The sequence below is a fragment of the Sus scrofa genome, chromosome 10, assembly GCF_054392235.1.
Source record: "Sus scrofa isolate SSC_HxYL_T2T_F1_AM1 chromosome 10, Sscrofa_HxYL_maternal_Yorkshire_Landrace_v2.0, whole genome shotgun sequence".
NCBI lineage: Eukaryota > Metazoa > Chordata > Mammalia > Artiodactyla > Suidae > Sus > Sus scrofa.
The window spans coordinates 15,027,132-15,052,648 of record NC_139392.1 but is presented as its reverse complement, the minus strand read 5'-3'; the positions used below and the strand labels follow the sequence as shown (position 1 = coordinate 15,052,648).

At 43.0% G+C, this 25,517-nt stretch overlaps 1 protein-coding gene across 22 annotated transcripts in view; it reads left to right on the top strand.

Moving 5' to 3' along the window:
- Nucleotides 1-25,031, top strand: part of LOC100627222 (zinc finger protein 705F) — a 33,335-nt gene extending 8,304 nt beyond the window's left edge. For 4 of the 22 annotated variants that reach the window (XM_021064383.2, XM_084979224.1, XM_013978236.3 and 1 more), the window contains 5 exons: nt 1,039-1,120; nt 3,351-3,477; nt 4,660-4,755; nt 5,437-5,528; nt 7,470-9,030. In XM_021064383.2, the coding sequence (XP_020920042.1) occupies nt 1,088-1,120; nt 3,351-3,477; nt 4,660-4,755; nt 5,437-5,528; nt 7,470-8,717 (1,596 nt within the window). In that variant the 5' untranslated portion in view covers nt 1,039-1,087 and the 3' untranslated portion in view covers nt 8,718-9,030. Of the gene's footprint in view, nt 1-1,038; nt 1,121-3,350; nt 3,478-4,659; nt 4,756-5,436; nt 5,529-7,100; nt 7,335-7,446; nt 9,031-21,809 lie in introns of those variants that run through there. The other 18 variants (XM_005653769.4, XM_005653770.4, XM_005653771.4 and 15 more) reach the window with 9 other exon arrangements.
- The last annotated feature ends 486 nt before the right edge of the window (nt 25,032-25,517 follow it).

Below are 25,517 nucleotides of genomic sequence, written 5' to 3'. Positions count from 1 at the left end.
GCCTGGGAACCTCCATATGCCATGGGAGCGCCCCCAGAAAAGGCAAAAAGAAAAAAAAAATAATAATAATACTGTAACCCACATATCCCTGATATATTGTGAGACAGATTTTAAGAGATAAATTTGCAGGACAGGTGCCATTGATTTCTCCAAATAAAATAAGTACCTAAATTAATTAACCCTATCACAAAATATCTTCCTTTTTTTTTTTTTTTTTTTTTTTTTTTTTTTTAGGGCCACACCTGTAGCATATGGAAGTTCCCAGGCTGGGGGTCGAATGAGAGCTGCAGCTGCTTGCCTACACCACAGCCACAGCAACACCAGATCCAAACTGCATCTGCAACCTACAGCACAGCTCGCAGCGATGCCAGACCTTAACTCACTGAGGGGCCAGGGATTGAAACCACATCCTCAAAGATACTGGTTGGTTCTTAACCCACTGAGCCACAATGGGAACTCATAAAATATATTGTTAATTCTTTTAGTATGTAACTAAATCCATGCAGAAACAATATAAAAGTCAGTATCGCAGGAGCAATATTGCTGGGAATCCTATTTGGAAGAGACCGATAATTCAGGATGAATGTATCCAGGGAGCCTGGATCAGAGAAGGGGTGGATTGAGGCACTAGAGGGCTGGAATGGGGTTGGAAAAACTGCTAGTGCCCCAAGTCAGAATAGTTAAACCTGAGAAGTTCCACAGTGGTTATGAGAGGTGGAAACGTGTGTGGCACGAGCCAGGGACCCCAGTATTTTGGAATTGGGGATTGGACACTTCTGAACTTGATGGGTTAAAGAACATAGAAAACTCAATGGTTTTTCACATTCTGCTCTCTGGATTGAAGGTGTCTCTTCTTTACCAGCAACAATAGCCGTAGGCCTCTTACTTTGGATCCTGGTGGAGGAGAGCTCTCAGCTCACATTGCACGTTTGTTTTGCTTGTCCTGAAGGCTCCTTCAAGCTGAAGGACTGGCGCTTCATGACAGTGAGTGTGGAGATTGTGAACAACTGCTCTCATGGCTTTTTTCTTCTTCCTCAGCTTTGCCTCCTGTTGCTTGGACTGTGCGTGAGTGAAAACCCAGAAGAAGATGGCAGGTGATCTGGTTACAATGGAATCACAGGTGAGTAGGGAATTCCTCTCTCTCCTGAAATTGCCTCTCTCTTGCCAGTATATGGGCACATTTCTCCTGCTGGCACACATGTTCCAAGTGAACTCAGAACACTTTTCAAGGATCTGAGCTTCAGTTATATTTCCCTAGAACTCCAGAGCTGTCATGTGGGGTCAAGGACTCATCAAATGGTGATCGCCTTCCCAGCATTGCGCTAAGATGTTCCAGTCTCCGTGGGCGTGGTGTTCTCACAGGAGAGAGGAGAAAGGTTTTCTTTTTTCTCATCCAGCCCATCGCCTAGTTAGTTAAAAAAAAAATTACTCATTAACCATTTTATTAACTGTAATAGGCTTAGGATTGAGGTGAATACAGGTAATAAAGATGAATAAGGAACAAAACATTACAGCCCAACAGAAAGGCAGCTGTTTCCACAGGTGAGGTTACTCAGTCCAGTGTTACAGGTGCTGGCGGTGCGGTGATTAGTGTTGCGGGAAAGCCACGGATGGTTACCCCAGAGAAGGCAGTGGGGAATCTTTCACTTACTTTTTCAAATTTTAAACCCCTTAAAGTTTTGATAGACTATATTTGTGCTTTTTAAAAAACGTCTAAGGAGTTCCCGTCGTGGCGCAGTGGTTAACGAATCCGACCAGGAACCATGAGGTTGCGGGTTCGGTCCCTGCCCTTGCTCAGTGGGTTAACGATCCGGCGCTGCCGTGAGCTGTGGTGTAGTTTGCAGACGTGGCTCGGATCCCGCGTTGCTGTGGCTCTGGCGTAGGCCAGTGGCTACAGTTCCGATTGGACCCCTAGCCTGGGAACCTCCATATGCCGCGGGAGCGCCCCAAGAAGTGGCAAAAAGACAAAAAGACCAAAAAAAAAAAAAAAAAAAAAAAAGTCTAAAAGAGAAAACTGAAATTCTCATTATTACCCATGTCCCAAGTCATAAATTTCCCCTCTTTGCAATTTCCCCTTATTCACGTTTCATAATTGGAAACAGTATATCCCAGGGGTAGTACCTTCTTCATTTGGGCTGTGATTCAGGAGAAGGATTATAGGTGGTAGAGTAAAACTTTAAGCCCTGAGCAAATTTGTGATTAACAAAAGAGGCCAGAATGGTCAAGTGGCTTCAGGTATACTTGAGCAGAGAGAGAAGATGAAGGAACAAATGGGGCAATAGTAACTGATATTTGGAGGTCCCAGAATAAGTGAGAAAGGAAAGCTGCAGACTCTGGGAAGGGTCAAGAACAGACTGTCCTTCAGTGCAGAGGTCTTGGAGCCCTGTGAGCTGCTGAATCATTTATCCTTTATAATGAACACCTCAGTTTTGTAGAGATGAAAGGCTACCTGTGCTCATCCCAAAACCTGTATGAATTCTAGTCAGTTCTGCTGAATTCTCTGTGTTTCTTCAGCATTCTCTGCCATTTCGTGAATAATAAACCTAGAAGTTATGTTTAAGAAATATTTGCTAGCAGGAGTTCCTGTTGTGGCTCAGTGGTAGTGAACCCGACTAGTATCCATGAGGACATGGGTTTGATCCCTGGCCTCACTCAGTGGGTTAAGGATCCGGTGTTGCCATGAGCTGTGGTGCAGATCGCAGACATAGCTCGGATCTGGCATCGCTGTGGCTGTGGCCTAGGTCAACAGCTACAGCTCTGATTCGACCCCTAGCCTGGGAACCTCCATATATCACGGGTGCAGCCCTAAAAAGACAAAAGACAAAAAGAAAAAAAAAAGATATTTGCTAGATAGTTAGCACTTTATACATTAGCTACTTAGACATTTCAGAACTCTGAACAGGTTTTTAAACCATTTCGTTGGTAAAGAAAACCATGGTCATGCTTTAAAAGTGGCCTGTCATGGATAGTTCATCCCTTATAATTAGTTTTTAGATTTCTGTGAAATTGGTTGAGAAGACTATTTCAGGTATAAGTTTTCAAGTGGAAACTTTATAATCATGGTCTGGAAGTTGTAATTCGAAATGTATTGGGAACTCTCCAGATTACATTATACCAACCTCGTGTGTTATCTCTTTATAATGAAGCTTTATATATTTAGAATGTGTATGTCTCCGTAGGAGTGTCTGAAAGGCAACTGTCCATGTCAACACTGAGAATGATGTGACTGGACCCAAAGTTCGGTTTAAGATTTCTGCACACTCAAGCCCCACTGCCTTAGTGCTTGTCACCCATACTATCCTCCCCTGACAGAGATGACCCTATCTGAAACAACGTCCATAATGTTTTAGGAATCAGTGACCTTCGAGGATGTAGCTGTAGACTTTACTCAAGAAGAGTGGGCCCTATTGAACTCATCCCAGAGAAAACTCTTCAGAGATGTGATGCTAGAGAATATTAGTCATCTGGTCTCAATTGGTGAGTCTCTTACTATTTCTGTGTGTGCTCATCCATTTAACATGTATGTCGAGGGAGTTCCTGTTTTGGTGCAGTGGAAATGAATCCAACTAGTATCCATGAGGATGCAGGTCTGATCCCCGGCCTTGCTCAGTGGGTTCAGGATCTGGCATTGCTGTGGCTGTGGTGTAGGCCGACAGTTGTAGCTCCAGTTTGACCCCTAGCCTGGGAACTTCCATGTGCCCGTGGGTGCGGCCCTAAAAACAAACAAACAAACAAATAGGAGTTCCCATTGTGGCGCAGTGGAAATGAATCCAACTAGGCACCATGAGGTTGCAGGTTCGATCCCTGGTCTCGCTCAGGGGGTTGAGGATCCAGCGTTGCCGTGAGCTGTGGTATAGGTCCCAGATGCGGCTCATATCCTGCATTGCTGTGGCTGGGGTGTAGGCCGGTGGCTTAGCTCCAATTGGACTCCCTAGCCTGAGAACCTCCATATGCTACAGGTGCGGCCCTATAAAGCAAAAAAGAAACAAACAAACAAAGTATGTCGAAAAGCTTTCCTATTCTCACTCCAGACTGTCTTGATTCTTTTGTAACTCTCAAAGTACCCTATAGCAGTTTTCTTTACTAAAATTTAGTTTGTCAATCCCACTACTATGTAATCTTCCTGACACAATTCCATGTCTTTATTGCTATTCAATCTCTTAACACTCAAATAGTGGTGGGAACTCACCTATTTTGTATGGATAAGTAAATATATTGATTTTTAAAAATTTATTTTGTGGTAAGAACTGTGGTTTGATCAGATCACAGGTTTTAAAATAATGTATATTGTTATTGTTTTCCACATAGAACCTAGATTTTTCTCGTGGAGGTTGTATTTATTGGAGTCTTTTTGGATATAATGTTAGAATGCTGTGAAAAGTTATGTTTTCTCAGTGAATGAAATTATTGTGGATTCCACAGTCTGTCTGAACTTCAGCGTGGGCAGTAACAGTGGTAGGTCCTTAATGTCTTCCGGGACAAATTCGAGAGCTATCATTTTGCTGGTCAAAGACTATAAATGTTGTTTTCAATTTATTCCTCTCTCTGCTGACCTTCAGAGGTTATCGTATTCTTCCTCATTAGTCTGCTCTGTACTGAAGATCATGTACTGTTATAAGCAAAGAACTCAAAATCCACATGTCTTTCTCCTACAAACAGGCAATCAACTCCACAAATCAGATGTGATTTCCCATGCGGAACAAGAAGAGCAACTTTCAAGAGAAGGGTTAGGTTTTCTGCAAGGCCAGAGTCCAGGTGAGCTCCAAGAAGCTGTGCTTCAATAGGAGGAGGAGCCTGGTCAGTGAGTGAATAGGCCCTAACAAATATCACAGACACCAATTTTCTATTCAAGTGTCTTTCTACCATTGCCTTTGGCCTTAGGCACAGTGAAATTTATGTACCACTGGCGTTAATCAACATTCACAAAAAGTCCATTTTCCTGGTCCTGTTCTACGAATCAGACCTTTTCTTGTCCTCCCCAACTTGACATCTTCATTTTATTTGTTTCATATTTCAGTCCTAAAAATGACAATTGTTATAGTCCTATAATGTGTTTCTTCTCTTTAAAGTTTTTTTTTTTTTTTTTTTGCCTTTTCCAGGGCCGCACCTGCAGCATATGGAAGTTCCTAGGCTAGGGGTCGAATTGGAGCTGTAGCCACTGGCCTACGCCAGAGCCACAGCAACACGAGATCTAAGCCATGTCTGCGACCTACACCATAGCTCATGGCAATGCCGGATCCTTAACCCACTGAGCAAGGCCAGGGATCAAACCCACAACCTCTTGGTTCCTAGTCGGATTCATTAACCACAGAGCCATGACAGGACTCCTAAAGTATTTCTCAATTTGACATTGTTTCCTATGTATGTGTCAATAATCGAAATATATACAGACGAGCATCGAGTCTCTTCAGCATTTTAATCCCCCTAATACCACAGTCATTTCAGGTAGAGAAGATGATCTGAAAAAACAAGAAATGATATCCATGCAACATATCTGCAAGAAGGACACATCTTTAATCTGTGCAATGGTAAGCTTCACAGGTATAAACCTATTCTTCCAAATGAAGACCTGGGAATTGAATAATTAGAATTTGTTAAAGTTAGGATCACGGGCTCCCACAGGAGTTTTTTTTTGTTTGTTTGTTTTATTTTGGGGCAGGGTGGAGGGAGTGTTGGCTGCACCTGCAGCATTCAGAAGTTCTCAGGCCAGGAATTAAACCTGTGCTGCAATAGCAACCCAGACTGCTGCAGTGACAATGCCAGATCCTTAACGCACTGTACCACAAGAGAACGCCACAGAAGATTTTAGTTTGGTTTTAGGGGTGAAACATTAACCTGTAGTGAAAAGTATAACTTGAGGTCTTATAAACAGATAATTATGTAATTATGGTTTATATTCCTAATTATTAAAGCATAATAATGTCTTTAAAATTAAATATTTCTGCAGTTGGCAACGATACAATGAAAGATAAAATTTCTATGCTTGCAAGAGAATAATACCCCTTATTTATATAAATAATATAGGAAAAATATTTTTTAGAATTTTTTATTAAAGTATAGTTGATTTACAGTGTTGTGCCAATTTCTGCTATACAGCAAAATAACCCAGTCATGCATATATATACATTCCCTTTCTTATATATATTATTAATTTCTATCATGGTCTATCCTGAGAGACTGGATATAGTTCCCTCTGCTACTATAGTAGGACCTCATTACTTATCCATTCTAAATGAAATGGTTTGCATCTATTAACCCTAGACTCTCTCCCCCTTGTCAATCATGGGTCTGTTCTCTGTGTCTGTGAATCTGTTTCTGTTCTGTAGATAGGTTCACTCGTGCTGTATTTTAGATTCCACATATAAGTGATAATCATATTGTATTTATCTTTTTTTTCTGACTTGATTCACTTAGTGTGAGAATCCCCAGTAGCAAATGGCATTTCATTCTTTTTTTAAGGCTGAGTAGTATTCCATTGTATATATGTACCACATCTTAATTCATTCATCTATCAATGAAAATTTGGGTTGTTTCCATATCTTGGCTATTGTGAATAGTGCTGCAATGAATGTAGAGATGCATGTATCTTTTTGAATGAATATTTTGTTCAGATATATGCCCAGGAGTGGGATTGCTGGATCATATGGTAGTTCTATATTTAGTTTTCTGAGGAACTTCCATACTGTTTTATGTAGTGGTTTTACCAATTTAAATTCCCACCAACATTGTGGGAGGGTTCTCTTTCCTCCACATCCTCTCTAGCATTTGTTGTTGATTTTTTTTCTATTTTTTTAATCTCTTGTATTGATTTCCTCTCTGATCTTTATGATTCCCTTCCTGGTGCTGGGTCTAGTTTTTATTTGTTCTCTTTTTTAAATTCTTTTAGGTATTACATTGGTTGTTGATTTGAGATTTTTCTTTTCTTTTTTTCTTTCTTTTTTTTTTTTTTTTTTTTTTGGAAGACCTGTATGCTATGAACTTCTCTCTAAGCACTGCTTTTGCAGCATACCATAGATTGTGTATGATTGTGTTTTCATTGTTGTTTGTCTCAAGGTATTTTTTAAGTGTTTTTTGTTTGTTTGTTTGTTTTGTCTTTTTAGGGCCATACCTGCTGCATATGGCGTTTCTGTGGCTAGAGGTTGAATTGGAGGTGTAGCTACTGCCCTACACCACAGCCACAGCAATGCCAGATCCGAGCCACATCTGCAACCTATACCACAGCTCATGGCAATGCCAAATCCTTAACCCACTGAGCAAGGCCAGGGATCAAACCTGTGTCTTCAAGGATGCTAGTTGGGTTTGTTTCCACTGAGCCATGACAGGAACTCCTCAAGGTATTTTTTAATTTAATATAGGAACAGTTTTAACTAGAGTATTGATTGTTCTAGAATGTATATGTAGAGAAATGAATGAAGGAATGAATAAATGTGAGCCAACCTGTAATAGTCTCATTTCCTTTCAAAATGCAGAGATCTCACACTCAAGAGGATCCTGTGCAATGCAAAGATTTCAGAGAAAAATTTACTGAAATCTTAACATTGACTCAATATGTGATACCTCAAGTGGGAAAGAAACCCTGTATCAGTGAAGATTTTGGAAAAGCTATCAGTTACTTGTCATCCTTTAATCTACATAAGCAAATTCATGCTAGAAGTAAATCCCATGACCGTCATCAACATAGGAATACGTTTATTCAAAGTCCTGCCCTGAGAGAACACCACAGTACTCAAACTGGTGAGAAAACATTTGAATGTCATGTATGTAGAAAAGCCTTTGGTAAAAGTTCTAACCTTAGACGACATGAGATGATTCACACTGGAGTGAAACCACATGGATGTCATCTTTGTGGGAAATCCTTCACTCATTGTTCTGACCTTAGAAAACATGAGAGAATTCACACTGGAGAGAAATTATATGGATGTCATCTGTGTGGGAAAGCTTTCAGTAAAAGTTATAACCTTAGGCGACATGAGATGATTCACACTAGAGAGAAACCAAGTGAATGTCATCTATGTGGGAAGGCCTTCGCTCATTGTTCTGACCTTAGAAAACACGAGAGAACTCACTTTGGAGAGAAACCCTATGGGTGCAATCTATGTGGTAAAACATTCAGTAAAACTTCTTACCTTAGACAACATGAGAGGACTCACAATGGAGAGAAACCATATGAATGTCATCTATGTGGGAAAGCCTTCACTCACTGTTCTCACCTTAGAAAACATGAGAGAACTCATACAGGGGAGAAGCCATACGAATGTCATGTATGTGGAAAAGCCTTCACTGAATCATCTGTTCTTAGACGACATGAGAGAACTCACACTGGAGAGAAACCATATGAATGTCATCTATGTTGGAAAGCCTTCACTGATTCTTCTGTCCTTAAGCGACATGAGAGAACTCACACTGGAGAAAAACCGTATGAATGTCAGCTGTGTGGGAAAGCCTTCAATCACTCTTCTGTCCTTAGACGACATGAAAGAACTCACACTGGTGAGAAGCCGTATGAATGCAATATATGTGGTAAAGCCTTCAATAGAAGTTATAACTTTAGATTGCATAAGAGAATTCACACTGGAGAGAAACCATATAAATGTTATATATGTGGGAAAGCCTTCAGTAAATATTTTAACCTTAGACAACACGAGAGAACTCACACGATAAAGGTAATAAATGTGGAAGGATCACCACCCAGAGCTTCAAACTATAAACACTCTTAAGGAAGGAACACTATGTTTATATTCAATCTATAAGAGCCTTTATTCATCCTTATTACTTCACTCAATTAAAGTTACTTCAAAGTTGATAGAATTCATATGTTTGTCACTATATATTATAACAAAACCTTTGGCAGTAGACTCACCTGGGAGAAGTGAAACTATAAATGAAATGAATGTGGAAGAATCTTCATCCACAGCTGTAAATGTTAAACTAAATGGGTAAATCACATGTCAGAGAAATTCTATGTCTGCAGTCAGTGTAGAAATACCACCAGTTACAATTTGTCCTTTAAATAAATAAGTGAACTGCACAGGAGAGAAATTTTAGATCTGTAATCACTGCATACTCTCACACTCATTTAACTTAGCACCATTCTTGGCATGCACGAGAAAGATTCTGTGTCAGGTAACTGCTAAAAACGAAATAAGTGGGACCAAGTTAGGACATGAAGAAGTGTAAAGACATTTGGGATAACCCTTTTCTAGGATGTCTAATATACTTATGCTAATTTATGTAATGACAAATTACCATCCCTCCTAGTGATGCGTAAGACACCTGGAAAGCTGGGAGAGCAGAAAGAAGCCAAGATAATCTGATCTTGCCCATATTTCCCTGTCATGTCATTCCCCTGCCATGAATTCGCAAATCACCAAATGGGAATGAGGCCCATGAGTTCCGGCCCCTCCCATATACAAATGCAGAAGGCTAGGCAAGAAAAAATGGGAGCTTCTCTTCTGCCAGGATAATAAGAGAAGGCCTGCTCCTTGGTACTCATTTGAACATGACTAATATATATGTTTCACAAGTGGCAATACTAAGAACACAGATGTTTATTAATTTGTCCTCTTTTTCTAAGGAATAAATGGACTCAATGTGAAGGGATAGAAAAACATATTCTGCAAAAATAGAAATCATGGGAGCAGAGGTAGCTATACTATCAGACAAAATAGACTTACTCAAAAAACTGAGTTCATCAAGAGGCTATAACATTTGTAAATAAGCAAACTGAAATACACAGTGACTCTCCCCTACATCTCTGAGACTATTTCCTTATGTGGGAATTAGACCCAATGAAAGCTGAGGGGTAAAAGGAAGTGACAGTGCATTGAAGTATAATTTAACTTGTTTTCTGTTACTATAATTAAAATTTTTTTCCAGGCATTCCTTTGAAAAGCCCCATCATTAAAGAATTACTCCTCTAGGAGGAAGAAACTCGGCTGTACCTAAACCACAATGGTTGTGAAATGGCACTTTGATGAAAGTTGCTCAGATGGCCTGAAAAATATGTGACCTCTCTAAGAGGTAATGCAGTACACATAAGGGAACCTACTTCCACATTCTAAGGGGGAAAGGAAACTTTCCTCCTCAAAGTACCCTGATCTTAGTACATGTGGCCATCAAGTGACCTGAGAGTCCTCACAACTAGGGGACACTTCAGTTTGAGATCGTTGCTCTGAGTTAAAGTACAGAACCCTGGTGAAATGAAGCAGTTCATGTGTTTGATTTAGATAGATACCATAAGGGAGATTCTAATTTCCCTTCATAGGGATATGAGCACATGAGGAGACAGAAGGTGCTAAGCTAGTGACTAGGGTTTCCCTAGTGTTGAAAGCATTTACCCGGCTTTTGTCCTGAGATAATGCAGCAACTCCTGTCATTTTTTTCATGATGAAAATATTTTGGGGTGTGTTTATTAATATTCCAACAATGACATATTGGAAGTGGAGAACTATCCAGGAGTAGAAAGTGGGGAGTATGGAGCACATTGTGTATAATGATGAGTATTTGGCTAATAACCTTCATGTCCAGCCTCAGATACATACTCTGATTGCTTTCATCATAAGGAATCAAGTCATTTCAAAAGATCAAAAGACAGACCTTCAGGCACAGGGCAACACAAAGCCACAGGACACCCCCCGCCCTAAATATTGTGGCTCTCCACTACCGCCTGTCCAGGGTTGCCTGAGAAAGGATCAGAATGTCCAGTTCTTTGTGAGTGTAGTTCACAGTCCATATTTGAGGTTGATTCCTTCCTATTCAATCAGGGATCCTTTCCTTCTAGCATCCATGGAAGAAGAATGAGTTTTGCAAATGAAAGAAAGTAATAGTAGATGGCTTTTGAGTCATCTTAAGTGTTGGAATTCCAAAAGCATATACTGGATTCTGAGTCTATTCTGTTGTGGTTGTTAGTTAGGTCACTATTTTTTGTAAGATGCCTGCCTGTATTTTCATGTCAGGATAAGTATCGCGGACTAGGGGCATCAGAGGTTTGGGAGAAACAAGCCCTGAGAGCTAAGTCTTCAGCAAACCTCACCTCCACTCAAGGGTTCCTCCAACGCCCACTCACATGCACAGGACACCAACTTGCATGCAGCCCTCACTGACCAGGTACCACCCCAGTGCCATCTCCCTGCGTCTGAGGTTCCAGATCAACATACTGCACTTGCAGGAAAAGATCTGTTAGAGCTCTCCTCTCAAGTCCAGTATCTACAGTGGCAACCAAGTTCTTTCACTAACTCCGGCTTCCAAATCCCTGGACCAGTGACATGGTCTCAGAGCACAGCACAGTTGACAGTAGAGTTCGCATCACAATGTCGTTTTTCCACCCACTCTGAAACTTCCCCTAGATGTCCTCGCTCATGTCCCCATGACCTCTGCAAATATTCTCAGTCCTCTTGGGTTCCCAGAAAAGCCAAGTGCTGGAAAGAAAGGCAGAGTGGGTGCCACACACCAGAACAAGCAATGGAACAACTTTGTAAGTTCTGGAAAATAACAGAAAGCTCTAGTGCCTGCTTGTGTCACACCTTGCCAGCTGGGGAGCACCAATTGTCACACTCTCCAACAGCCCTGGAATGGTACATGTGAACACAGTTGCCTGGAACTCAAGAGGCCTGGGTAGACCAGATGGCAGAAAGTAAGCTGAGGACGGAAGCAGCCGATGGAGGCTTAATGCGTGTCTCTGGCAGGGTTGCTGCATCCTGGTTGTAAACCCAAGGCCAAGCTTTGTCAGCCAGTGGCCTGAATCCTGATATCTGGTGGGAATCCTGTGACTAGTAGGCTCCAGACCTATCTATGCCTCTGCGAGGGAAAGCCCTCTTCTCAAGGTCAGCACAGTAGTTCCCTCATTAGCCCAAATCCCCCTCCAGTTTGGTTTATCCTTCCCTCATGTTCTGGTCCATGGGTTATTTTATTGTGCAAACCTAGGGTTCGGACTCCAAAATACCCCACAAGGCCCAACAATAGAATTTGTATTCTGTTCTACAATCTCTGTAGGCTTTTTTCTTTCTTTCTTTCTTTCTTTCTTTCTTTCTTTCTTTCTTTCTTTCTTTCTTTCTTTTCTTTTTTTTTTTTTTTTTTTGTCTTTTTGCCTTTTCTTGGGCCACTCCCACGGCATATGGAGGTTCCCAGGCTAGGGGTCTAATCAGAGCCATAGCTGCCAGCCTACGCCGAGCCACGTCTTCGACATACACCACAGCTCATGGCAAAGCCAGATCATTAACCCACTGAGCAAGGGCAGGGACCAAACCTGCAACCTCATGGTTCCTAGTCGGAGTCATTAACCACTGCGCCACGACGGGAACTCCTCCCTAGGCTTTTAATTATTATCATTTATATACTTATTCATTTTATTGTAATTAGGATAATCATTATCAATGTAACTCATTATGATTTTATTGTTTTTTTTAAAATATATTATGTCTTTTTTTTTTTTTTTCTTGTTGCCTTTTCTAGGGCTGCACCCATGGCATGTGGAAATTCCCAGGCTAGGGGTCTAATCGGAGCCGTAGCTGCCAAGCCTATGCCAGAGACACATCAACGCGGGATTCGAGCCATATCTGCAACCTACACCACAGCTCACGGCAATGCTGGATCCTTAACCCACTGAGCAAGGCCAGGGATTGAACCCGAAACCTCATGGTTCCTAGTCGGATTCGTTAACCACTGAGCCACAACGGGGACTCCATGCCTTCTTTTTGTGGTAGTAGTTGCACAGCATTGAACAGAGTCTCTCTGTTCACCTAGGTGTCAGGTGGACTGAAGATAATGGTGGCAGGTTCCTCCATATAGCTGCCCATTCACGGTTCTCCTGGCTTCCTGAAGAGCCTCCTGAAATGTTAGAAGTCTCTTTCCAAAGGCAAATCCTGCCTGGGTGTCTGGAAAAATGTATATCTTATTAGGGCCCCCAAACTGTTGTGCTGGCCTAAAGCACACAGAAGAGTGTCTTTGACCAGCCAGAGTCTTCACGCAAATTTCTGAGGCCACTCAAGGGCACAGGAGGCGGGTGCTCTTCCCTTCCTGATCCACATGAGCCTCCGCAGAACTCCAAAATCAGCACAGAAGCTCGAGAGCTGGTTTTACAAATACTGAGGCTCACAGGAGTCATCCCAGGCTCCTGAACCTCTGAAATGTTCTGTATCCCCTGGGGTGTCCAAGAAAGCATGGGGCGGCGCTGCATGGCAAGGAGGGGGCAGCCTGTCCTGTGACTGACCCTCAAATTGTCTAAGTCACTCAGTGAGCTCAGAACCAACTTAGGCTGCCACTGTGGCCACTGCTGGATGAGGACTGCTGGCCGAGATAGGTGAACTGAAGTGTCTGGACCCAAAGGGGCTTCTTAAAGAACAAGAAAAGTTGACCAGGTCCTTGTGGGGACCTAAAGTGCCTAATAGCGGGAGTCTTTGAGCACCAGGTGTGTCTGGGCCCTGCCTTCTCTGCAGGGCACTCAGGCCATCAGAAAACTGGCTCAACCCCTGAAATTCTGTGAGGTTCCTGTGGCTGGTTGGTTCTAGAACAGGGCATCTCTATGTCTGCCCTCTAGGGATCTCCTCCAAAGGTTGGCATGGAAGTTCTCAAGATTGCCCGTGTTCTAAATATTACTTTAATAATTATTATCATTATTGCTGTTGTAAAACATGGAATAAACTTTCTCGATCCCTGAAAAACTGATGTCCTGAAGAAGTGACAGAGGGTTCCCAGAGTACTCACAGCAGCTCTCTGGATCCCAAGTTACCTCCATACGTCATTTCCCCCAGGGAATTTTCAGAAATTTTCCATGTACACTGCCAGATGCTTGGACTGGCCAATTTTTTCAGGGCATCTTACCTATCTGAGCCCTTGGAAAGTATTCTGAGTCACTGCAGGCCCAGCAAAGGCTGGTGGTCCCCTGAAGATCTATCAGGGGGTCAAGAGAGTCAGTACAGATGTCATAAGATACTCCTTGGGACCCAGAAACCACTGGGGTGGGCTGGGAGCACTGGGGGAGATCCTCAGACCCTGGAGCCCAAGCAGAGTTTTCTAAGTTTGCCTGGAATCAGGTCGCCCCTCAGCCCACTCAGTGTTGCCACCAGCATCCAAGGAGCACCATCCAACCAGGCTGCTCAGCAATTGCTCCAGATAGAGAAGCATAAACCCAGAGCTCACACCTGAAAAACAGGTGACAGGGCAGCAAGGGGATAGAGGAGGAGATAGCTGGGCTCTTAATTTTTAAGTTACTGTGGCTTTGGAGGGGAGGTAAGGATGGATTCTAACTCTGGCCTTCCTTTGGGAGACTAACTGCTCCCCCGTCTGAAGACACACACTCGTTTTTGCTTATTGGTCTTATCCTGTCAGTAGCTAATGTTGCAGCTGGACTGACCCTTGTGGTCCTTAGTGTGATTGCAAGATGCCTTCATCAATAGCAATTAGGAAGGGATTGAAAGGGACAAGGTTTACTTCTCCACAAGTCCTGGAAAACAGCAATCCTGGGGCCAGCAGTGAGGTCATGGGGAGAGAGCGCATAGAACTGGGGTTTGCCTTTTAAGGGTTGCAGGTGGGGCCTAGGATTCCACAGGCTTACGCTTTATTAGTGAAATTAAAACACAGGAGGAACTTGAAGCATGGGAAGAGAAATTGTCAGTTATCTAAATCAGCCAACATCTCCAAAAAAAGGAGTTGGGATGAGGGTGGCCTGGATCTTTCTAGTCTAGTCATGTGTCTGGTAATGTGTTTAGTTGAAATATCCAGCTTTGAAGCGGTCGCCTCAACAATCAAAGCTTAACTCAGGCAATTGCATTATAGAAAGAAAAATCTGAGAGTTCCCATCGTGGCTCAGCAGTTAAAGAACATGACTAGCATCCATCAGGATGCGGGTTCAATCCCTGGCCTCACTCAGTGGGTTAAGGATCCGGTGTTGCCGTGAGCTGTGGTGTAGATCGCAGATGCGGTTTGGATCCTGAGTTGCTGTGGCTGTGGTGTAGGCTGTCGGCCACAGCTCCGATTGGACCCCTAGCCTGGGAACCTCCACATGACGCGGGTGCGGCCCTAACAAGAAAAAAAAGAAAAAAGAAAAACCAACTGTCAGGATACACCTTATACATGTTTAAATGAACAAAAGTAAAAGTTACATTGAATGACAGATTTTTTTTTCACATGAATTTTTATGCCGTATCCTATTTTCACTTATTTCACTGTCAGCATTTCAGAATAATGACTACATATAAACAACAGTCCATTTCCTTTTTTAAATAAGAAAAAGGAATATTGTTACTGGGACGTTACTTGGATCACACAGGAAAATCAACATGACCAGCTAATCTAGAACATCATGCTTGAAATGAGCAAAATTTACCATAAACAAAAAAAATACCCCTGGCAAACCATGAATTAATTTAATTTAAACCTCAGAGGATATCCAGGCAGTAAGTTTTCTACATTAAATTTGATGGTTTCCTTACATTATTTATCCTGTTTTACAGAAAACATCAGCTCAGTGAAGGGGGGTTCCGCTGCCCCTGTCATGGAACCTCTAGATGCAGCATGGCCCTACAAACCTAGGTTTCAGTATAGCAAAAGTGATTTAGGGCCTCTGCATCCAGAATTGTGAAAGGTTCATTTTTGTTACATAAAGTCACCAGTCTGTGGTAATTCGTTAGCGTGACAATAGAACATTATACATGGAAGAATATCAATATAATCAACATTTAGATGAAATACAACATGACCCTGAGCAAGTTGCCTTGCTTTAAAAGGGGTTAGGGAGCTACAAACAGACCTGAGAGTCACACAAACAAATAAATCAAATCACATACATTGCTGTCTTTTTTTTTTTTTTTTTTTTTTTTTTTTGTATTTTCTAGGGCCGCTCCTGCGGCCTATGGATGTTCCCAGTCTAGGGGTCTAATCGGAGCTGTAGCAGCTGGCCTACACCAGAGCCACGCCACGTGAGATCCGAGCCACATCTATGACCTACACCACAGCTCATGGCAACACTGGATCCTTAACACACTGAGCAAGGTCAGGTATCGAACCTGCAACCTCATGGTTCCTAGTTGGATTCATTTCCACTGCACCATGAGGGGAACTCCCGTTGTGTCCTTTTTTTAGGTTTCACATGTAAGTGATAGCATTTGATGTTGGTATCTCACTGTCTGGCTAAGTTCACTTAGCATGATAATTTCTAGGTCCATCCATGCTGCTGCAAATGCCATTATTTCTTTCCTTTTAACAGCTGAGTAATATTCCATTGTGTATATGTACCACATCTTCATTCATGCCTTTGTCAATGGGCATTTAGGTTGTTTCCACATCTTGGCTATTGTATATAGAGCCACATTGAACATTAGAGTACATGTGTCTTTTTGAGTCATAGTTTTCTCTGGACAGATGCCCAAGAGTGGGATTGCTGGGTCAAATGGTAATTCTATTTTCAGTTTTCTGAGGAATCTCCATACTGTTTTCCGCAGCGGTTGCACCAATTTACATTCCCACCAACAGTGCCGGAGGGTTCACTTTTCTCCACACTCTCTCCAGCATTTGGTATTTGTGGACTTATTAATGATGGCCATTCTGGCTGGTGTGAGGTGGTACCTCATAGTGGTTTTGATTTGCATTTCTCGAATAATTAGTGATGTTGAACATCTTTCATGTGTTTTTTGACCATCTGTGTGTCTTCTTTGGAGAATTGTCTGTTTAGATTTTCTGCCCATTTTTTGATAGGGTTGTTCATTTTTTTGGTATTGAGCTGCAGAAGGTGTTTATAAATTTTGGAGATTAATACCTTGTCAGTCGCTTCATTTACAAAGATTTTCTCCCATTCTGTGGGTTGTCTTTTCCTTTTGTTTAGGGTTTCCTTTGCTGTGCAGAAACTTTAAAGTTTAGCTAAGTCCCATTTATTTATTTATTTATTTATTTCTCTCTCTCTCTCTTTTTTCTTTTTGCTATTTCTTGGGCCGCTCGAGCGGCATATGGAGGTTCTCAGGCTAGGGTCGAATTGGAACTGTAGCCACCGGCCTACGCCAGAGCCACAGCAACGCGGGATCCGAGCCGCGTCTCTGACCTACACCACAGCTCACGGCAACGCCGGATCATTAACCCACTGAGCAAGGGCAGGGACCGAACCTGCAACCTCATGGTTCCTAGTCGGATTCATTAACCACTGCGCCACGACGGGAACTCCTCATTTGTTTATTTTTGTTTTCACTGTCATTACTCTCGGATGTGGATCTGAGAAGATGTTGCTGTGGCTTACGTCAGAGAGTGTTTGGTCTATGTTTTCCTCTTAAGAGTTTTGTAGTATCCAGTCTTATATTTAAGTCTTTAATCCATTTCAAGTTTATTTTTGAGTATGGTGCTAGGAAGTGTTCTAATTTCATAGATTTACATGTGGCTCTCCAGTTTTCCCAGCACCAGTTATTGAAGGGGCTGTCTTGTCTCCATTGTACATTCTTGCCTCCTTTGTCATAGATTAATTGACTATAGGTGCATGGGTTTAATTCTTTTGTTTGTTTGTTTGTTTTTTGTCTTTTTCTATGGCCGCACCCATGTATATGGTGATTCCCAGGCTAGGGGTCTAATCGGAGCTGTAGCTACTGGCCTACACCAGAGCCACAGCAATGAGAGATCTGAGCCACATCTGTAACTTACGCCACAGTTCAAGGCAATGCCAGATCCTTAACCCACTGAGCAAGGCCATGGATTGAACCTGCAACCTCATGTTCCTAGTCAGATTCATTAACCACTGGAGCCACAATAGGAACGCCAAAGGACGTGTTGCTAATTCTGGGTTTTCTATCCTGGTCCACTGATCTATATGTCTGTCCTTGTGCCAGTACCATACAGTTTTGATAACTGTTGCTTTGCAGTATAGCCTGAAGTCAGGGAGCCTGATTACTCAAGGTCCATTTTTCTTTTTCAGGATGTCTGATTATTCTAGGTCTTTTGTGCTTCCAAACAAACTTTAAAATATTTTGTTCTAGTTCTGGGAGTTCCCGTCGTGGCGCAGTGGTTAACAAATCCGACTAGGAACCGTGAGGTTGCAGGTTCGGTCCCTGGCCTTGCTCAGTGGGTTAACAATCCAGCGTTGCTGTGAACTGTGGTGTAGGTTGCAGACGTGGCTCGGATCCCAAGTTGCTGTGGCTCTGGTGTAGGCCAGCGGCTACAGCTCCGATTCAACCCCTAGCCTGGGAACCTCCATATGCCGTGGGAGCGGCCCAAAGAAATAGCAAAAAGACAAAAAAAAAAAAAATTTGTTCTAGTTCTGTGGAAAACGTCCTTGTTGATTTGATAAGGATTGCATTGAATCTGTAGATTTCCTTGGGGAGTATAGTCATTTTGATAATATTGATTCTTCCAATCTAAGAGCATGGTAAGTCTTTTCATCTGTTTATGTCATCTTTGATTTCTTTTTTTCTTTTTTTTAGAGCTACACCCATGGCAAATGCAGGTTACCAGGCTAGGCGTCAAATTGGAGCTATAGCTGCCAGTCTACACCATAGCCACAGCAATGCCAGAGCTGAGCCATGTTTGTGACCTACACCACAGCTCACTGCAATGCCAGATCCTTAACCCACTGAGTGGGGCTGGGGATCAAACTTGCATCCTCATGGATACAGGTCTGGTTTGTTACTGCTAAAGCACAATAGGAACTTGTGATCCATATTTTTGCATAGTGTTTATTAATGGTAATATAAAAGTATTTCAATGAAGTCTTCTCCTTTCATCAGTTCTGAGCTATGACTTTCACTAGACCTATCTAGTAATGTTATCAAATTATTCATTTCATTAGGCCTCTCTATAATGCTGTTGTTAAAAAAAAAAAGCCACAAAAAACAGATTGAATATATTGGAAAATATGTCAGCCAAAAAATTTGTCTTAGGAGTTCCCATCATGGCTCAGAGGAAATGAATCTGACTAGCATCCATGAGGATGCAGGTTCTATCCCTGGCCTTGCTCAGTGGGTTAAGGATCCAGCATTACTGTGGCTGTGGTGTAGGCAACAGCTACAACTCTGATTGGACCCCTAGCCTGGGAACCTATATATACCGTGGGTGGGGCCCTAAAAAGGCAAAAAAAAAAAAAAATTGTCTTAGCACCTACTCCTTACAAGGGCATTGTCTATTATATTATTATCACCACAGTATTACATTCTATTTAGACCCTGTTTAGTGAGAGGGTGCCTTTATTAAGAAAATGTTTAAAAAGAATACTCTAGGTAGAGACACTTGTGATATATTTTGAAATATTCCTACACAATTCAAAATTATGTGGATAACTATAATTAGAAAATTAGATGTTTCTAAAAGCTGGCCCTAATTTCTAGAGTGGAAACAAATTTACAGTTAAAGAATTTACATTCCTTGTTTCTTTCTTTCTTTTTTTTTGGGGGGGGGTGTGCAGGCCAGGAATCAAACCTGTGACATAGCACCCACCCAAGCCACCACAGGGATAATGTAGGATCCTTACCCTGCTGTACCACTAGGCTATGACACCATTTTCCTTGTTTTTAATTCTAGAAAGTTATGAATCAGAAACCCAGGGTTTATTTTTGGGTTTTTTTTTGGGGGGGGAGGGTGGATTTTTTTGCCAGAAGAATTTTCACATGCCCTTACAACAGAACCACTTTCTTTATTTTATGTATTTAAGATACTGTGTCAAAAAATTATTACCATAGGAGTTCCCGCCATGGCTCAGCAGTTAATGAGCCTGACTAGCATCCATGAGGACGCAGGTTTGATCCCTGGTCTCGCTCAGTGGGTTAAGGATCTGGCGTTGCTGTGAGCTGTGGTGTAAGCTGATGGCTATAGCTCCGATTGTACCCCTAGCCTAGGAAACTCCCTATGCCATGGGTGGGGCTCAAAAGAAAAAGAAAAATTATTACCATACCCTAAAATTTTAGTTTCATAAAAATTCAAGAATGGAAACCTCATTTTAAGAAAATATCCATTGATTAAGCGTTATTTTTTAGGGCCCAACCTGTGGCATATGGAAGTTCCTGGGCTAGGGTCAAATTGGAGCTGCAACTGCCAGTGTACACCACAGCCACAGCAACTTGAGATCCAAGCTTCACCTGTGACCTACAGCACAGCCCATGGCAACACCGGATACTTAACCCACTGAGCGAGGCCAGGGATGGAAACCGTATCCTCATGGATACTAGTCAGATTGGTTTCTGCTGAGCCACGACGGGAACTCTGAAAAATCCATTGATTAAACTTTTGTAAAGGGCAGTTTTTCTAAGAATTATGCATTATGCAAAACAATACATTCAGTGTAAAATGCAACTTGAGGAGTTCCCATCATGGCTCAGCAGAAATTAATCTGACTAGTATTCATGAGGACACAGTTTTGATCCCAGGCCTTGATCAGTGGGTTAAGGATCCTGCATTGCCCTGAGCTGTGGTGTAGGTCACAGATGTAGCTTGGATATGGCATTGCTGTGGCTGTGGCATAGGCTGGTGGCTGCAGCTCCAATTTGACCCCTAGCCTGGGAACCGCCATATGCCTTGGGTGTGGCCCTAAAAAAAATAAAATAAAATAAAATAAAATGAGTTCCCATCATGGTGCAGAAGAAATGAATCTGACTAAGAACCACGAAGTTGTGGGTTCGATCCCTGGCCTCACTCAGTGGGTTAAGGATACACCTCAGTAGTGTAGGTCGAAGATGCAGCTTAGATCTGGCATGGCTGTGGCTGTGGCGTAGATTAGACACCTAGTCTGGGACCCTCCATATGCCACAGGTACGGACCTAAAAAGCAAAAAAAAAAAAAAAAAAGCATTACATATGTATATTTCTCTATTATCTAAAATCAAAATAAGTAGGAACTTATTCACATGATTAGTTTTCTTTTTTTAAAATTTAAATATTTTATTTAAACTTTTTTTTTTTTTTTTTTTTTTTTTGTCTTTTTAGGGCCAAACCTGCCGCATATGTAGTTTCCCAGGCTAGGGGTCTAATCAGAGCTGTTGCTGCTGGCCTACGCCAGAGCCACAGCAACAACAGATCCGAGCCACATCTGCTATCTACACCACAGCTCACGGCAACGCCAGATCCTTAACCCACTGAGCAAGGCCAGGGATTGAACCCACAACCTCATGGTTCCTAGGAATTCATTTCTACTGCGATATGGCAGGAACTCCTATTTGAACGTTTCAAAGTTTACCTTTGTGGCCACTTGTATTCATTATCACTAAAGTTTAACAAACTCCCGTTGAAAGTTAGCTTCAGGTAGAGACTTTGGAACTAGAATGTTCAAGACAATCTAAAGTTTTGGGAAAAATCTGCATCCTGTGGATCCCCACCTGTGCCTCCAAAACACAGACCATCCCCAACCTGCCTCCTACTTGCCTTTTCCATGCTGGGAGTGTGGATTATTCTAATCCCATATTTTCCTTCCTCTTCTTGTTTGATCTCCTACCTGCGCATGGCTGTGAAGAACTTAACTGAAATGGAAAATTCAGGATAGGTTTGGAGGAATGTTTTGGCTTATCCATCAGCCTCCTAATATCCCCAAAGAGTCACGCCCTTTTGTCCAGTCAAAGCCCACAGGAGTTGATTTTAGGGAAATGGCTGCCCCTTTGTCATTCTGTGAAATCAGAGCCAGAGCTAGGGTGCAGCTGACCTTAGGCAATGAATGAGAGAAGGTGTGACTTGCTTGGTGCCAGCAAACTCAGCCTAGTTTGGTAGTTAATAAAACCAGTCATTTGCATAAATTATGAAAACCGACTTTGGAAATGTGAGCGTGGCAAAGGGAAGGGACACTTGGAGACAGACAGTATTTCCCTGCACTGACCGTGAGCGCCACACTGTTGATGCAAACCCTCTGACCACTATGCCCAGGTCCATCTGGAAACACGTGGCCGAGGTGAGCTTCGCACTGCTTGCAGACAACCTCCGGGCCAGCTGGTCCCAGTGAGGTGTCCACACGTCTCAGGATTCCTGGGTCACCCTCATCAGAGCCAGATGTGCCGTGAGCCTCAGAAAATGAAGGCCATCCAGTGCCCAAGAAGTACTTTTCCTCAGCGGTGAAGAGTGACTGTCACAGTGTACACAGCGACACATCCCTGCTTCCTTGTTAGGCAGGTAGGTCCCACTGAAAAGCTGTTCCATCCCTTTTTCTCTCCTGACGGGGAATTGCTGTCGAGTCAGCTTCTCTTGCCACGCTCACTCTTGGAGAGAAACGGCTCACGCTTTGTAAGAGATCCTGTGTCTCCTGTTCAGGTCCTTGCTCTGAAGAGGCCCCTGTCGCCTCGCCCCGCACTGCCCGCGGGAGCATCTCTCAGAAGCGCAAGCCCGGGACTGTGCAAGATGCTGCTGCACGCGGGACCCAGCCCCGCCCGAAGACCCCTGTGATTATTTTTCTATTTTAGCAATCCCCAAGTTAGGTCTACCCTCAAAAAGGATTATTTACAGGCCACGTTTCATAAGCTATGTATCTGCATGCTAATGCCTCTGCTTTAACTTAAACAGAAAATCATATTGCCTTATTTCAGATGCACCAGTAGTTGCAAAAAATATATAACTAGAGAACTAGCAAAAGGTATGTTGTCAAAATTCATGAATTAAATATAAACATCGATCTCTGAAATGAAATGTAAATAGTAAATGGCATCTCTTCCTGTTGTTTGCATAACAGATGCTACATTAAATAGTTTCTTCTTATACACACCTCATGAAAAACGTTAGAGTGTAAACATTCATAATACTTATTCCTGGTTTATCCATCACGTTCCATAGCTTTAAAAAAATAATCTCAAAAAGTCTATATATTTCTTTTTCTTTCTGGCTGTGTCCTTCGTCTGTTCTGCCATCCTGGTGGACCAGTCAGCCTGCACACTGACACTGTCCTCAGAAAACATGGGGTTTGCCAACTTCTCAAATTTCTGGTAGTGATTAAGGCCCAAGAACCCAGACTCAGGCAATCACAGTTCCCGCAGCTGTCACTTGGTGGGTGACTTGAATTTCCTGTCATTGACGTTGTCATTGGTTTACCTTTTCCCCTCAGGTCAAATTCCAAATTCCTTAGCAGGACTAAAAACAGCCATATCAGCTTCTTTCATGAGGAATTATTCCGCCTTATCTTCCTTCCTCCTACTCTCCTCTGCCCATTTCCTCTGCCTGGCATCCAGTCAAATAGACTGCTTTCCATTCCAAAAAGCTCTTCCTCACCTCCACTCTTTGTGTTTGCTTCTTCCCTCCTGCATTCCTCATATTTGTTTCATTGTCCCTGTCGACTGGAAAAAAAAAAAAAAAAATACAACCTGAAGGTTGAGAGTTTAAGTTTTATTTGGGGTGAAATTAGGACTTAAGCTCAGGAGACAGCATCTCAGGGAGCCCTGAGAAACCACTCCCAGGAGGTGAGGGAGGAAGCTAAGATATATGAGTTTTTGCAACAGAAGGGAGTTTTTGCAGAAACAAAAGATTTACAGAAAACCAGATTAAAGAAAGCCAGTTTCTGTGGGAAGATGTAAGAGTCTGGGCTTCCTGGAATCACCCCTTTGATCTGCATCTCAGCTGGGGGCCAGTCTTTGTTTCTCCCCCGAGTTCCCTCGGGGCTCACTGGCCCACCCTCGGGAGTGGCTGGTCTCAGGACCGTGACATCTTTGGTTTTGTCCTCTTAACGACAGCCCCGGAGGCAGTCGTTCAGAGAGGAAAGGGGACCCTCGGGACACAGGTCCTCACGGTGAAGGGGAGGTCACGCAGCAGGCCCACGGTTTACAGAGTTTGCTGCTGGGCTCGTGAGCGTTCCTGCTGGTCCGGGCCTCGGGCCTCCGTCACCAGGAAGGATTTCAGTGGTTTTCTGGATGGGAGCAGATGCAAGAACTGCGCTCATAAAGTCTCCTAAAAATATCTAAGTCTCTGAAGACCTGTTCCTCCAGTTTCCCAGAGCACAGAGGGCCTCGCTCCCGGTCTCCACCCGGAGCTCCAGCCTCACTCCTGGTCTCAGGTGATGCTGCGGGTTGGCAGCTGCAGGGACTCACGTTTTACTCTGCCTAGAGGTTGATGGCAGGCGCCAAACTCCAGTTCAAAAAGCTGATGGATTCTCTTAATACAAATTGCTAGATGCCTGTGGAATCCAGGCTTTGCTGCTCATGCCTCTTTAGTGCCCTGATTCAGCCTCTGCTGTATCTTCTCCGATTGCGGGAGCCTGTGAGACGGCTTCCACGCACTGGACTCTTTGCAGTTCTGTTCCACTGCTTGGATGACTGTCCTTTCAGAGGAAGAGGAAGGAGGAAAAGAGGAACTTAATCGTGGCCACTTTTATGCTTAAAAAGCAGGACAGAATAACAGATATGTAATTTACTTTTTAAACAGGGAAAGGTTAAAAAAAGTAAAAACAAAAATCCTTAGCAAGAAATTAGAAGCCTTTCTTCATATGGGATCATCTGCTCTTTCTGACCTTATCTCTCCTGTATGGATCCTGAGCCCTGGGGTCTGAATCTGCTCATCACTTTTAGACCATTTTGTGCAGTTCAATGCCTCCGTGTTTCAGTACATAATTCTTCATTCGTCCTGGACTGTGTTTCTCTTCTCTGGTTCATAAGCGCCTTTTTCCGTGACTCCCACACTATCTTCTATTAGAATTGAAAACTTTCCACCCTGTAGGACTGAGTCGGAATATTAACTCAGGGAATCAGTGTAGGAGCCTGGGCTTTGATGCACTCTTTGTTGTGGCCATTGATGAACATTTGTGGCTTAAGGGCTCCGGGAAGTAACATCCCCACAGGCCTTATTTACTATAGGGAGTGTACCTATGCCCAAGATGGACAGTAATCCCTAACCCCTGTGACTCAGTCTCCAGGAAGAGAAGGGCAAAGAATCCTTAAAACTTATGGGACATTTCCACCCCTAAGACCCTATTGGTCAAGGACTGATATGAGTAACTGGGCAAGGCCAGCAGGAGAAAACCACATCTTTCTGGACCCCATGTCATTATCCCCATCTTTAAGGGATAAAAACCCCTCTAAGACAATGGGGGATGGGGGTGGGGGACTCTTCTCCCCTGTCCCAGCTGTCCTGGGAGCTATTGGCATTCCTATAATAAAGACTTTGCTTGCTTGCTGCCTGTGTGTTCTCGGAGTTCATTCTCCAGCTGCGTGACCAAGAACTCAGGTTCCTGTGTGTTCTCGGAGTTCATTCTCCAGCTGCGTGACCAAGAACTCAGGTTCCGGTAACATCTTTCCAGCATCAGGACGTCATGGTTCTTTAGGTTCTTTACACACCTGCCTCCCCTCCAGACATCTGGAGTTCTGAGTCTCCATCATCCTGGACCTTCCAGTGCTGGCACAGTGCCCAGCACACAACAGGGGCTCAATAGCAGCTTGTTGAGTGAATAAATCACTTTCTCGGGATAGGCAGAGAAATAAATACATAGAAATGTGAAGACAGAGTTTGGAGTGAAGGAGAAAAAGACACTTTATTGCTTTGCCAGGCAAAGGAGAGTCACAGCAGACTAATGCCTTAAAGACTGGGGCCCCCCTTGGGAGATATTAGGTGGTGTTTTTATAGTTTGGGAGTGGAAAACAGGGCTGCAGATAAGAATCAGGG